Raw genomic sequence first — 14,968 nt, 5'->3', positions numbered from 1 at the left:
GCATTTTTTAAAATATTTTTTAAAATGTAAGTCTCAAAATGTTTCTCTGAAATACAACATTAAATAGAAAATAAGATTGTTTTGGCCTAAAGATTGAAATGATAAGGTGACGCAGTAGTCCATTGTGATCTCATGATCTTCATACTTGACAGAGCGGGGATTATGACAGCAGTTAGAGAGTACTGGTCACATGTATGTTGACCTTAGTGGCGTGTGTGTTTCAGTCAGTGTGTCAGTGTAAGGCAGGTGGAGGTCAGCTAATGTAGAAACACGACTGAGAAGAGAAAAATGCAGAAATATGCACTTTTATGGCTCCAGTTCTCCATGTATTTTTGAAACACACTTGCATGCCATTAGGATCAGTTAAATAAAGAGCGCTATCTTTATATTGATAATAAATTTATATGTTTTCATACAGGTCAGATAAGGTCCCAAAGTTGCAGTCAAAATTGCATCTGCCCATTGTTGCACACCCACAAAGCACATGAAGCACACACAAAAGTACAAGTTGTCACAGGTACTGTTTTTCCAATATACATATATTTCATGATGTTCATCAATATAATAAGACATTGATAGATTTACACTACAATTATTTTATGTACTTTAGTTTTTCATTCAGTCTCCTCTCCATTACGTTGAGTCAACCTTGCTTAGTTTCTTATCCCATACCAAATGACAGCACAATAAAACTATCAAAATAAAAGCAACAGGAAAGAAAAGGAGTAAATAAAACTGAGCACATTGCCTATGATCCTCCAGCCCTGTCCCTCCTGAAAGGCCAGACGACCAGGGGCAATGTGGGCCTTCATCCAAGAAACCCTTGCCCCAAAGAGAAATTAAAATCTTTCCTCAAAAATAAACAGATTTAAACAAAAAAATAGATCTGGTAGATACAAACAGCGATCTGATGTAAACTGTATAATCATTCTAAGCATTCTGGACAACTGAAGGTAAAAATTCTCATTTTCTCCCATTAATTTCCCCTTTTCTTTACCTTTTTCCCATCAGTGCTTACACACAGACAATTCAGTGACATCTGGAGTTATTACTAAATCAATGCAAAATAAAAACACAATATTTGGTTAGAAAATAAAATATACATAGAGCAAAATATTGTGCATTTATGACCATCCAGTGAATGTCCAGAGACTCAAAAGGTTCCCTCCTTTTGCTGCATTCAGCCCATTTCAGGGTGACAATAAAAGCTGAAAACTCTGTACATATTACATTACCCTTACATCAACTTTTATCTGTTTTTCTATCTTTCTGCTCTTTTCATCCAAGTTTTGATTACAGGTTTACAATTCAAACTTGGAACAGCACTCACATTGTCAACTTGTACTCTTTTTAATCGTCCCCAAATGAACTCGAATGCAGCGTTAAACTGAGATCTGTGAACAACTCTCAAGGTTGACATAAGACAATATTCTCCTCTGAATCATGTTCCCATCCCACTGAAAAAAAAGAACAAATCACAACAGAAAAAGTGCCATGATGTTAAAATAAATGCGCACTTCATTTCATACAGACAATAAAGCAACAGAAAGAGAGAGCACTCACTTAATTTTCAAAAATGTGATCAGATTGGTTGAGCACTCAAAACAGTTGGATTTATGCCTTTATAACACAGAAGTCCTACCCCAATCAGTAGTGTTATTTCACTAAAGTCCACTGTGTGGTTTACTCCTGCAGGATGGCTAAAAGGACCACTTTTGTAACCCTAGAATAATTTTCTATTTCCATCATTTTTTTTTAAACTTTTTTAATGTCCTCATCTATCTTTTGGTAAAATGCCAATGCCTTAAACCTGAGGATATAGGAACCCCTAACCCCAAAACACCCCCATAATATAACACCAAACAATGCAGGTTTTTATACAGTTGTTCTTGGTTTATGTTTGGTAACTATACCTATTTTATGTCTTTAAATTCAAGAACTTGGCAGCTCTATGGAGACACAGAAAAAGAAGAGTTGTGCTATTATTAGTTACAGGATCATGTGTCTGAAAACTTTTACTGATTAAAGAAGCTCTTCAAACCTGGAAACACATGACAACGGGGGAGACTATTTGAGATTTGGAGCATGCAATCCTTACGTTTTGGTCTAATTTGCACATGTTAGAATGGCACACACTAAAGCCAAACTGACACAAAGGTCCTGTTATTGTGGGTATGAGCTATTTTAAACAGTTTGGACAACCTGTTTCTCTCCTCTTGTTTTTGATGGCAATTGGCAGCATAAGCGTGGGAATCTGGTCTTTGGTAATCTTTGCAATTAAATTGTTTCTATTTGAAGGGAGACGTGGGAAGAGTGGGTCTCTAAAGTTTTGGGTCCTTCTTTATAGAACTAGCCGGCAGATCTGTAGCCTCTCTGCTTGTGTACTTCAGTGGTCAAGGAAACAACGTGCCCTCACTCACTCGGAGATTTAAGCGGCCTAATCTGTCGGGATAAACTGGGGATATTCCCCGAGACAGAGCTATTCTAACACATGCATGCACACACATTGATGCACTTGAACACACAGTTATGCACCGTAGGATTCAGATTCAGCAAGTTTAGCAAAGGGGGGCAGGCTGGTCGTCTCAGCTGGTGGGGAAGATAAAAAGTCATGTTGGAAAGAGACAAGGCTACGAAGGCTTTACACACTCTGTAACATTGAAGGTGGTTTCAGCTCTTTATATCTTCCTAGTAACTGTAGGCTACTCTCAGGTCTGAAAGACATTTTTTACATTTAAAGACTGTGAATAATGGCATTTGCAAGCAAGATACTTTCTGTTACACATCTATACAGGCAGGCCCTCAAATGATCTCCATAGAGCCATGTTTGTTTGAATTACCGAACCCTAAAGAATTGAGGGCTCAGATTTACTGGCTAAAATCCAGAAAATCAGGAATAAAATTCCCCTTGAAATACCATTTAGTTTTAAGAATTTGAGGTTTTATGTTAAATTCATGCGCACAAGGCCTTAACTATTCAGAGCATTAGAAAGCAAGGGCATCTCCTGCTCATAATGTAGCCACAAAAGGTAAAATACACAGGAGTAGATGCCAGAAAGACCAGACCAGCGAGCGCACCGATGAAAGAAACAGTAACAATAAGGACCGAAGCCTCTCCCTTGTTGCTTGGCAGTGTATAACGCACAGAGCTGGATTACAAAAAACACAGCAGACAGAGGTAAAGAGGTTCATCGTACTGATCGCACACCTCCTCTTTACCTGTCCGATTCACACAAAAATATACTATAATAAAAAATATAATCTATTATATTTAAAAAAGAAAAAAGGCCTTAACTATAGGGAGAAACACTGAGACAGAACCACTGCGCTAGCAAAACACTCGTCTTCAGAGTGCTACTGAATAAATTATTTTATGATTTCATGCTAAATATCTGAACCTACCCCAAACTCAACTGTGAATTAATCATGTTCATTAGCCTCTCTCCCTGTTTGGGGATTTGCAATAAGGCTAATTTGTCTCTTTTTTTCTTTATGTGCTCTTCATGTGGAGAGGTTTTGCTGCATGAGGATCTTCTTCAGGCCAGGCTATTGACCCGCAATACAGCGCCATCAAAAACAAGGTTTGTTTGTGCATTTAAAACAGATTCCTTTTTTTTCCCAGCAGTCAGCCACTCCGCTGACACAAGCTTCAAGTGTTAGGGAGTTTCTGACTGGAAATGTTCTGTAGTAACTAACAGAAGTGACTGGAGACTAAGGCTTTTACGTGTCCATGTAGTTCATGGGCCAATGAGAACTAATCAACTGTCAGCATATGCACCGGCCCCATTTAATCTTCATTTTTACAAGCCTGTATCCACAGCTTGATGAACATGACATCTGTTTACTGTAAGTGTAGGATAACATTGTTAATATTAAAAAAATAAAACAATTTGGACAGATTGAGTTTAATCCTGTCTATCCAAAACTTACCCTTACAGCTATTTACTAGAACTATTTTTTCCTATGGTTTGCATGAGTCAACGTTTTCTACACAAGTTTCATTGATGTATATTTTTTCTTCTTAAAGATACTTACACTTACATGTGCTACGGTAAGACCATTTGCACTAGACTGCAATGAAGGAATGTTTTCGAAATAAGACACTACGTAATATAGAAATAAAAAAGAAACATCTACAGACATTGGTCCAACTGTACTATGGCAGTATTGAAATTATCAGAAGAAATTGAGGTGTTCAAGCATGCTGAAAGACAGAAGAGGGATTGGAAGTTAAAGACAGATGAAAGTTAGTGAAGGAGAGATGAAGGAAGAGAAATAACACTTAGATGATTGGGGGGGTCAGATGGAAATGTTTGTGAATGATCATTTTTAGGGATTAGTTCAACGATTCATGCATTATTTTTGTTTGATCTGTGACTCCCAGAAGGCCAAAACATGAAACCAAAACTTGGATTTGATGCCATCAGGTTACAGAAATCTGGAGCTCAAGTTACAAGTACTTTAATGGGCAGTTTTGTTGATATAGTTGCTTGAATTTTTGTAACTTGATGATGTCTTTTCATAATCCAAGTCTGAGTTCTCAGGCTTATTTTGGGCTGTCTGAAATGGCAGAGATGATTATCATTGGGTATTTCCTTGACTGAATGGAGTCAACTCCAATGTGCAAAAATACACCAAAAATAGAGTAAGCAAGGGACAGACAGATGATGATAACATGCAAGATACACACTTTGATTAATAGGCAGTATTTAACGCTGAAGCATACGTAAAATTAATACAAAAATTAAAAAATACAAAATGCATACACACACGCACACACACCTACAAAACAGTATATATATCAGAATAAAACTCTACAAAGAACTATATATATCAGTTATGTAACAATTATCGCCAATCGTTGTTTCCTTTTCTGTTGTTGCATCGTCACAAGTGTTTGGTTCTCGTCATGGCAGGTTAGAAAAGCCAAGAGGACCCAGAAAGGAGACGGAGCCACACACTCACAGGACACATATCGACAGGGGGATCCAGAGGCCAGGTGGTGGAAGTGGGGGAGCCATGGGGCCCTGAAGGGTTTAGGGGTGTTATATCGAGGCTAATCAGGGAGAGATATAGAACAAATTACTTTCTCATGATTAATTTTGTCATCAATTTGAGGGTTTTTTTCTGTAGCAAGGAAGTTGGGCTTAGACTGGGGTAGGAGCGACTCTTCTTAGGTGCTGAAGTACACTGTGGAAGAAAGACATGAGGGTGATGAGGTCCATTTCATAATCAAAAGGTAGACATCAACAAAAAATGATACAACTGAGATTTGATAACATCTTTCTTAATATGTTGGAATGAATACAGTTTTAATTTTAATCTTTCTTTGTCTGTTTAACAAAAATTACAGCATTATATGTACAGGAAATATTAAACATGTCTATTTATTTAACAATTACAGGGATTCTTACCAATAATGACGATGAGAACAATCACACATATCACACCCAGGATAATCATCATCTGGAGTCAAAGATATACAGTTATTAGAAAAGTGATAAAAATAGCTCTCTTAAGTCAAACAAAGTTTATACAGCATAAATAGAATTTCCCTACAGCACAAAACTCGGACTGCCTTGGTCATTGTAACAGTTCTTACATATTACTATGTCAACTGTTACATAATCCTCAGTTAAATTAACCTCAATGACCCCAATCGCAGTGCTCTAACTCTTTTTAAACATCGCTGCAAAGCATAAATAGCCCCATGGCTGCACAGTTTGCCATCCATTACATACAAAATGTGAGAAGAATTTCTCAGAAAAATAATCAGTGACACAGTCCTATTTGTTTCAGAAAATAAAACTGCTTGCAATCTCTATACAAATCTTTCTACAAAGTATTTGACTTCAGCACGTGTGCATGTCCTCACCTTGGCATTCTTCCACCAGTATTTATTCTTCAGTTTTGCAGCGCTGGTCTCAAACTGAGAGGCTCCAGCCTGCAGGGCATCAGCCCTGTCGTCCAGTTCTGACAGCTTCTGATCACGCTCCAGAACCTTATCCACGTTTACACGCATGATATCCACCACCTGGGGAGAGAGACACAGAGCAATGTAGTGTATCAAGACAGGATGAGTCAGTGTGACTGTCTCACAGGATGGAGCTGTTAGACTTGCTCTCAAAGTTGACTTATAAGCTTCCATATAAAGGAATCCTTTTTATTTTTTTGTTGCTTAAAATTTGGACTAATAACAATTTGGTTACCAATGAGCACACTAAATGTGTTTGTCTGCAGGTGAGTCCAACATCAGGGTTTGCAGAGAGGCTGTGGTGAACTCACCTCATCCACTTGTGCCTGTGTCTGCTGCAGACGACGGTTGCTGGTGAGGTTGGGAGGTTGTTGACTCCCTCCCTCTGGTGCAGGGGCTCCAGCTGGGGCAGACCTAATGATAAAATCAGAAATGTAATTGTAAAGATTTTTTGAAAGTAAAAACTAAAATTTACTGACAATTTTTGATATTGCATACATGCATCAAGGGGCTCACAGATGAAGAAAAAAAGGTCACGTTTTTGCTTGAGAAACATCTCCCTCAATGACGATGAGAATAACAGACACTGATACTCTTCCATACTTGTACATGGTCAAAAAAAGTATTGTTCCGAATGAATACAGGAAAGTAAATGACATTTTTATGTCTGATCCTGCTTGTCTTACATGCATTAGTGAGAAAAGACCCTCAAACACAGATGCAATGTGCACCGAGGTCAAATATTTCAAATACATGAATGCTTTAAGGTCACTGTGATATGTACCCTGGCCTGAATATGTAACTTTATGTGCTGTGTTATTCTTACAATCACTAAGAAGGTAATTAAGCAAAGATATTTAATCTAAAAGTACTGAATTTGGATGACAATTAGTTGTTTATAATTCAGTAGTTTGCATATTTGACTGTGAGTGATTGTGCAGTAGATTGACATTGTGGATTGCTGTGAGCTATAAGATAAAACAAATGTGTTAGAGACTCTATTGACAGCACTCTGTGTATCAAGAGGGAAAACTGCGCACATTCATATGAGATTCAGTTATTATCAGATCTTATTTGTAGGGCTGGAACAAATCCATATGCTATCACAGGGAGTCCAGATAATTAAGTCCCATCACAAATAAAGAATCAAGTACTGCAGGCTTTGCAAAAGTCATGTAGATTTGCCATGTCATGTTGTGTTGTGACCTACATAGACTTATTCTTTTAGAGGCACTCTGCACCAATAATGACCTCGGGGAGAGACAGGCAGTTTAAGTGACAGTGTCATGTAGCACCGAAAAGTGAAAGCTTCATGATAAATGTCTCGTCTTCATGTTAACACTTAACTGTACTGCTACTCTTTCTGTTTATCTGAAAACCTGTCTAGATCAGTTGTTTCTGTTTCCTTTTTATTCATTTTTGTGATCATTGTGGGCTAACCATGTTCTTTTAAGCTGCTTTTGCTGATTGAGTATATCCTGATGGACAAAAATCTTAAAGTGGCAGCTTTAGGGTAAACAGAACTGCAGAACAGCAGTGTATCAGGCAAACTATTAGTATCAAAGACTCATTAAAACAACAAAAAAGAGCCGGAGCAAAGGCACTTCAGAATTCATAGATGCACTAGAGTCATCAGTTTCAGCATCGAGTATATCTGCATGTTCCTACTGAGCTCAGACAGCTTTTATAAAGGATGGTGCATCTGAGAAACACCTGTTTGTAAGTGTTTGCCTCTTAAACATAGTAATGCATCATAAAATAACTTTTTATAAAGATAAGAGAGATAGAGATCAATAAAAATCAGTCTATGCCCATTCACTACTGAGGAAATTTCATAAATAATAACACCAGTTATTTTTTGTAACTCTTGATGAGACTGCATTTTCCTTGATGCCCTATCTTTAAGTAACTTTTTCTACAAAACTTACCACTGCTGAATGTATATAAGGTGTTTTGTTTGCCATGTTAAATCATGGGAAAGACAGTTGTCTTATTTGAAAGAACCACCATCACTATAAAAAATGGACAGCAGGCACGATAAGAATAAAGCAAGCACAAAAAGAGTGCCACCTCTTAATGGTAAAAACTAGGCTTTTTTAAAAAAAAACATACACAAACTAAGATCATAAACATCATAAACATGTGCCTTAATCAGTGAACACTTTGCACTGCAATGTACATCAGATACACATCACGTGAAAAACACCATGAAGGCTAAAAATACTCAAATGATTGGAGCTGAGTAGTTCAGTTGCTTTATATGCAGATTAATCAATAACTTACTAAGCTTAATGAAAGATGCTACTGACGTATTATCTTGTGATGAATAAACCTTAGTTGAAAGAGTGCCACTACTTGTGTGAAGCAAAACTGTGTATAAAGGTCACCTTTACACGCTCACACACCACTAATCCTCTAACAACAACAAATCCTTTGAATAGTTGGCCTGATGGTGCTGGTGGTCTCTGACAGCTGCCAGCCAGCCGTGATGGAAAATGGCATTAGAGAACAAAAAAAGGCTTCATGTGATGCATGTAACAGCCACTTAACATGATGTGCTTTTAATGTATACATCTTAAGAGAATAATTTATTGATCTATTACCAGACTAGACTTATTATTTATGCTAAATGTCAGTTTGGCTACAAAATCTGAAGACATTTGCTTCCTTATACTAAACTGTAATGACTGTTGCCTTCTTTTCACTTGACAGCATGGAGTGTCACCACGAACACTAATTTATGCAGGGGTTCACGCAATCATCACCTCTGAATTGGCACTGACCAGAAAGATCTGTGACAAGTTTCACCCCAGCTTCCACATCTTGTGAACATTGCCTACTGTGCTCAATAGAAGACAAACTGGAAGCTCCACAACATGGTGGGACATCTTGTCTCTGATATGTCTGAAAAGATCACCTTAAATCTGCTCATTATATGCCTCCCTAAATGTGCAGTTTTAGGTGGGGCAAGTGGGACATCTGACATGTGCATAGTTTGGTGTAGTCTCACTTTTTGATTGCAAACAACCATCATAAATATGGTCATAGGGTACACTCCACCCAAAAACGCAGTTCTAGGTGGGAGAGGTGGGATGTTTGTCTCTTATTTGTGCATAGTTTGTTGCATGTTTTACTTGAAAATGGTTGTCTAACATTTGGTCATACTAAAGCAGTTTTAGGGAAGGAAAAGGTGAGACATCTCTCTCTGATTGGTGCATAGTTTAATCCATGGTTTACTTGAAATTCATCTTACATTTGGTCATAGTATACCAGTTTTTAGAGACAGAAACACTCAGTTTTTAGGGGGTATACTATGCCAAATCTAGGATGTTCCTTTACAATTAAAAGATGAAATGTGCACCACACTATGCAGTAATGGGAAACGCCTGGTTTACTACTACCTGGAGCTTACAGTTTGACTTCAATCTAACACAAAAGGCAATGTTTGCAAGAACATTTACCAAGACATATACTTCCTCATACTGAAATTCAAGGACATTCTCCTGTTTAGTGATAAACGCCTTGATTTAAGTCATGCAGTCAACAGGTACTGGTGCAACAGGATGTAGCCTGGTGTTTTATTTATCTCAAATCTTTAAAGCACATTTATATAAAGAATTGGATGATTTTTGTGTGAAGACAGTAACATTGACTTGCATCAGTTTCATCCTGTCAGGAAAGACAAACAGAAATTTCATAGACATTAAAAATGATACATGCAACTGATCTCACTCTGTAGACCGGCTAGATTTTGCATTCTTCTTTCTTCTGCTACCATCAGTATTGTTTGTTAATATTAGTTGCGTATTCAACCTTCTTTCAAGACAGAGCTTATATAAAAGTCTAGCCTTGTGGTTACTGCGACATTGGATGGTCTGTGCAAGATTTAAGAACTTCTTATACAAGAAACATGAATTTTAAAGGCAAATCTATAAACTTGAAGCTATAACAATATGTAAAATCTAAAATATATGCTCATCTGGTAAATAATACTAATATAACAAAGGGCTTGTGCTTGGGGTGGCCCCTGTCATGAATAAGCACGCTGTCTGACTTTGAGCACTGGAGAGCGACATTTCAGCACTGGACAGCGCCACAGCAGCTCAGACCTGAAGCCGTCTGATCCCAGCCTCACTAAACCAGTCTGTTTGATGTTACCGAGCTGGATCCTAACCCACAACACTCACCTCTTTCATTTCTCATCATTTACACACACTGACACACGCATACGCCAGGCCTACACGATGTCCTGTAAAGCATCACGTTTCACGACGGGCCTGTAAATACAATGAAAAGCCTACAACATAGAGGGCGGGGAGGCTCATTATGATGACAGCCATGATTTTAGTCACAAATGAGACTTGTTGTCCACAGAGGGAGTGTTAAAATCCATTTTTACGTGCGTGTCGTGAGTTGGCACCATTTTCTTTGAACGTTTTAACTGCTTGCTTTGCAAATCTGACAGAGGAGACTGACACGGCTATCTTTCCTTAGCCTCTCATTTTTTTAATATAATGACTTAATGTTCTGGTGAAAACAGAAAGGGTCAAATAGGGGACATGAAGGGGGACGTTTCCAGAGTGTATTTGTCCCTGACAAAGCAAACAGCCTGAAATATGGTGAGATATATAGCTGTCCGCCCTCGCACGACAATCGACGACATACAGTAGGAGGCTAGGCTATCCCCACCCCCCGCTGTAGGTTGCAAATATCACGTAAACTAGGCCTAAGCCTACTTCAGAGCTAATAATATCATCGTATATAAGACGGTCTGTGGAGTATTCGTCGAATAATGTCGACGCTGTGAATGTTTAACATGATGTCCTTGCTGTTTTCCAAAATGAGCCTAATCATCACCTGTTTTAGTGACACCACAACGAGGGCCTACAAATGCTCAATAAGGACATTGTAGGATTTATTCTTCGTTATATTTCTCTTCATGTGGTTTAATTAGCCTGTGGGTAATCACACAGACGGCGTCCTTTTCAAAATCAAACCAGTCCAAACTGGAAAAAATGTGTGCGTGCAGGCTCCGGTGAAAAGCACGCGACGACTAAATAATAAGACTAGAGATAAACACTGAGCTCGTACACCACGTAACCGTCAAAAATACGGCTAATTATGTCTTTAATAAGAGATTAAACCTGTTACAACCGTCTGCTTCAAGGTTAGGCCAACGCGCTAGCCTCTACAATTACACTTGAGTCATAATAGCAGTGGAAATAAGCCTTAAACAATTAATTTAAACGGTATTATATCGCAATGACAGACGAATGTGACATAGGAAAATAACCTCAGTATTTAACGGCAGAGATACACAGGAACCATTCAGACAGCGTAAACCTCCACTACCCTGCCAATATCAGTCGTGAGGACGAAATTATAATTAATTTATAAATTGGCATTAGATGAAATAAAGAGCATTAAAAGGGTGTTGTACTTACATTTTCCTGGTTGTATTGGCTAGACAGCTGTGCTGAAATCCGGACTGGAAATGTTAGCGCGTGCTAAGTGGCTGGCAGATGGATGTGGATTGCCTTCGTCGCTCCTCTCTACCCTCTGGCACCCTTTGGTTGGTTATTGTGGCGTTTCCCTGCCTCTTACAGCCCAGGAGGATGTTCTGGCTCCTATATGCCGCTGAGATATGTCCCCTCGCTTCAGAAAACCTTTCCTTCTTCCTATTTCTACTGCGATGCGGCACCTGCAGGCTATTACTAGAGCCTGGCGCTGTCAGGGTCCGTGCTGTAATGAAGGTGTAATAAACAGCCGCCTGGATTAGGTGGACAAAGATGGCTCTGTGACGTCAATGAGGCGAGTTTCATGTTGAAATGGGTGGCCGGACACTTCAAACACAGCGCTTTCATGGCCAGGACAGCGCTGTTTTATATGCAGGTGCTGGTACTGGGGCTGTACGCATGTATTCTTCACACACATTCAATGTCTGGACCACAAAAGGACTTAAAGCTTCTTTAAAAGGAGCTTATTTTGATTGCAAGTCTGTGTGTCAACAAAATGGCGTTCCTCGAAAGGGGGTGTGGCGAGCTTCGCAGTAGATGCTTGGTTATCATTTATAGGAGATATGTATAGGGATGTAGAGGAGAGTAGACTGAATGCCATTAACAAACCTACTAAAGAGGAAAAGGTTCATCTTTTAATTATAAGAATAAAATAAATTCATTCAGGTATCTCAAATTGTGATGGTCTTACATAATTAATGTGAGGATGGGGTCTTTTAAGGAACGTGTGCTCAAGCTGGGAGTTTCCTGGTCTCTGAGGGGGGTTCCCAGGCAAAGTATAATCAATTGTAATCAATAATTTAAAAATTAACATAAGAGATTTTGTTTAGATTGAATGCATGTCTATACCCACTCCCATTTTTCTATTAGAATTATGAAATCAATTCATTTTCTCAAAATATTGTGTCTGATGACTAATCAAAAATTTTTGACATCTGCCATGACACTTGTAAGTATTTACACATGGTTACAGATGATATATGTGCATGATTGTAATAGCTTAAAGGAGCAGTATGTAATATTTAACTAAGTAGCATTTAGCACAACAAACTTGGCAAACAAAAAACAACTTAATTTTTTTATATGTAAGCCCATATAAATGAGTATTTAATCACCTAAATATATAACATTGTTATTTTTCAATTAACTTGAAATAAGCCTTTTATTCAAACACGAGGAGGGTCCCCTCCATGGACTCTGCAATCTTGGATTTTTGCATGTTTATACAGTGCCACAGACAAGTGGGGATACAGAGGAGGGCTAACTGGGACCCAGCCAAATGGGATCCCCATGGAGAAAAGTAAAATCATGGTCTATTGTAAAGTTAAGCTGTGATATCTGTATTTTATTTTAAACCTAAATAATACCCACTACATATCAAAGCAACAAATAATGGGTTTTTATTTATTTATGCTATAGTACAATATAAACATTTTCAAAATGTAAACCTATTTTCTTAGAATGGAATTACCTGTTATGGTTAATACTTACAATGTGGATAGATGCGTTAAACTAAATCATTTGGAAAGTAATGCCAGACTAAATAGCTAAGCTATAATGTACACAGAAAAAAAGCAGACGGAAATGGGACAACTTGAATGGGAAATAATTAAATAATTTTGAAAGCGCCAAAATGGGTTAAAAGAGGGGAAAAAAATGGTGAAAACTGGCAACAAAAAGGTTTAAAGTGGCAGAAAGAGGTTAAAGGAGACAAAAGGCCAAGCAGAGGCAAAAAAAAAAATAGGCAGGAAAAAAAAACATTAAAAGTGGCAATATGGGCAAAAAAGGTGAAAAACTGTTAAAAAGTGGTGATATGGGGTAAAAAAGTAGGAAAATGGGTCCAAAGTGGAAAAATGTGTTGCAAGTTGCTAACAATGGGTGAAAAAGGGGAAAACATAGGTGGAAATTGGCAAAATAAAAGATTAAAAGAGGCAATAAATAAGGCAGGAAAATGGTATAAAGGGGTTAAAAGTTGCAAAGATGGGCAGATTAAATTGGTTAAAAAAGGTTAAAAAGGTTAAAAAATGGTTAAAAGGGGTTGAAAATTAGCACAAATATTTTCAACATAGACATAAAGCTTTACACACTTTTCAGTTCCAAAATGAGGTAAATGTTAAAAAGGATGCCAGCACCGCTCCTACTGATCCAACACATTTATCGATCTTATCCATAGATCATAACTGGGGCAGGCATATTCACTTGGTTTTTCAGGGGCCAAGCCAATTCTGTGGGCAGGCTTGGCCACAGAAGGGACCTTAACAGACACCCTTTTTTTCTCACAAAATGCCACTGGCTCCTATGATTACCACCAGAGGTGAGCGTCACAGTCTAGAATTAGACCGGTAGATGTTAATAATATATCCCAATTAGACCTTTAAAAGAAAAAATCCATTTTACCCCAAGCACCCTCATTGGTGGCAGTATTATATGTACAGCCAGGAGCAGAAAGGCAGAAATTAAAGATTACAAATTTTCAAGAAGTTGCATTAACCTTGTAATTATAATGTTTGCACTATGAACCAAAACAATAAGAGTCAGCTCTCCTATAGTGCAGGACTAGGCCTTTGTGAGATTTCTAATTTGCCCTGTTTCACGCCAATATATAGACCTGATTGAAAACTGCTGATATTGGTGAAAATTGCCAGCCAAAAAAACATAATTATGAATCCCTGTCTAGAGTGACTGTGATGGAAAATGCTTCATAAATCTGTTGGTGTTATGCTTTATTACATAATGTTGGAGTAGTGTAATCCCCACTCAGGTTAAATCCAATCACTCAAACATCCTGTGACATACTGAACCTGCTAAAGCAAACATGACCTCAGTTAGCACATCAATTGGCTGTCTTTGAGACATTAATCTCAAAGGTGGTTAATCACACAGACTAAAATCTCTCAAGTTTATAAATACACTTTCAATTTTAAACTCTTGTTAGACCAAAAAGACTCATATTTTTCTAAACTAGTGTCTTCTTGCTTATTTAGGGAAAACAAATTACACTGATTATTGTAGTGATTAAAGTGGTATAGTAGTTTATGAGCTGACTAAACTTCAGATCCACACATCTATTCAGTCATTAAAATAATACCTCTTTCTCTTTTTTGAAGTTTCTTTGAGAAATGTTGCTAGAAAACCTTCAAAGAAACAAGAGAAAAGACATTAAAATGACTGAAATCTGGAAAAATGTTTGACTTCTGATATGTGCAGCAATTTTGCTATGATGGGGTATTTGTCACCCACTGAAACTGCCACTACTTTAAATCATGTTGCATCATTTAAAACTCCACCTTCTGATCAGCTTTACAATCACGCAGCATTACTGCATATGCCCACATGTACACAAGCTGTAGGGTGAGTACTGCCAAAGAACCAACAAAGTATTATCTGTCCAGTGTTTGTAAAAGCCAGCTTTAGTCTTTCAGTTCCTTGCTGGTGATGCTTTGGTTAATATTCTCAAACTCCACATGGTGGTGCCATA

The 14,968-nt window shown here is 37.9% G+C and overlaps 1 protein-coding gene across 1 annotated transcript; it reads right to left on the bottom strand.

Annotated features, from left to right (window-relative positions):
* Positions 1-306: 306 nt before the first annotated feature.
* Positions 307-11,748, bottom strand: vamp2 (vesicle-associated membrane protein 2). The gene is made up of 5 exons (XM_041800541.1): positions 11,419-11,748; positions 6,286-6,388; positions 5,876-6,034; positions 5,415-5,466; positions 307-5,190 (listed from the first exon to the last, which is right to left on the bottom strand). Coding segments are annotated over exons 1-5 (333 nt in total). The 5' UTR covers positions 11,421-11,748; the 3' UTR covers positions 307-5,173.
* Between the last annotated feature and the right edge of the window lie 3,220 nt (positions 11,749-14,968).

The sequence above is a fragment of the Cheilinus undulatus genome, linkage group 12 (genome assembly GCF_018320785.1).
Source record: "Cheilinus undulatus linkage group 12, ASM1832078v1, whole genome shotgun sequence".
Classification (NCBI taxonomy): Eukaryota; Metazoa; Chordata; class Actinopteri; order Labriformes; family Labridae; genus Cheilinus; species Cheilinus undulatus.
The sequence above is the reverse complement of the archived record's forward strand: the minus strand, read 5'-3'. Positions and strand labels throughout refer to the sequence as shown.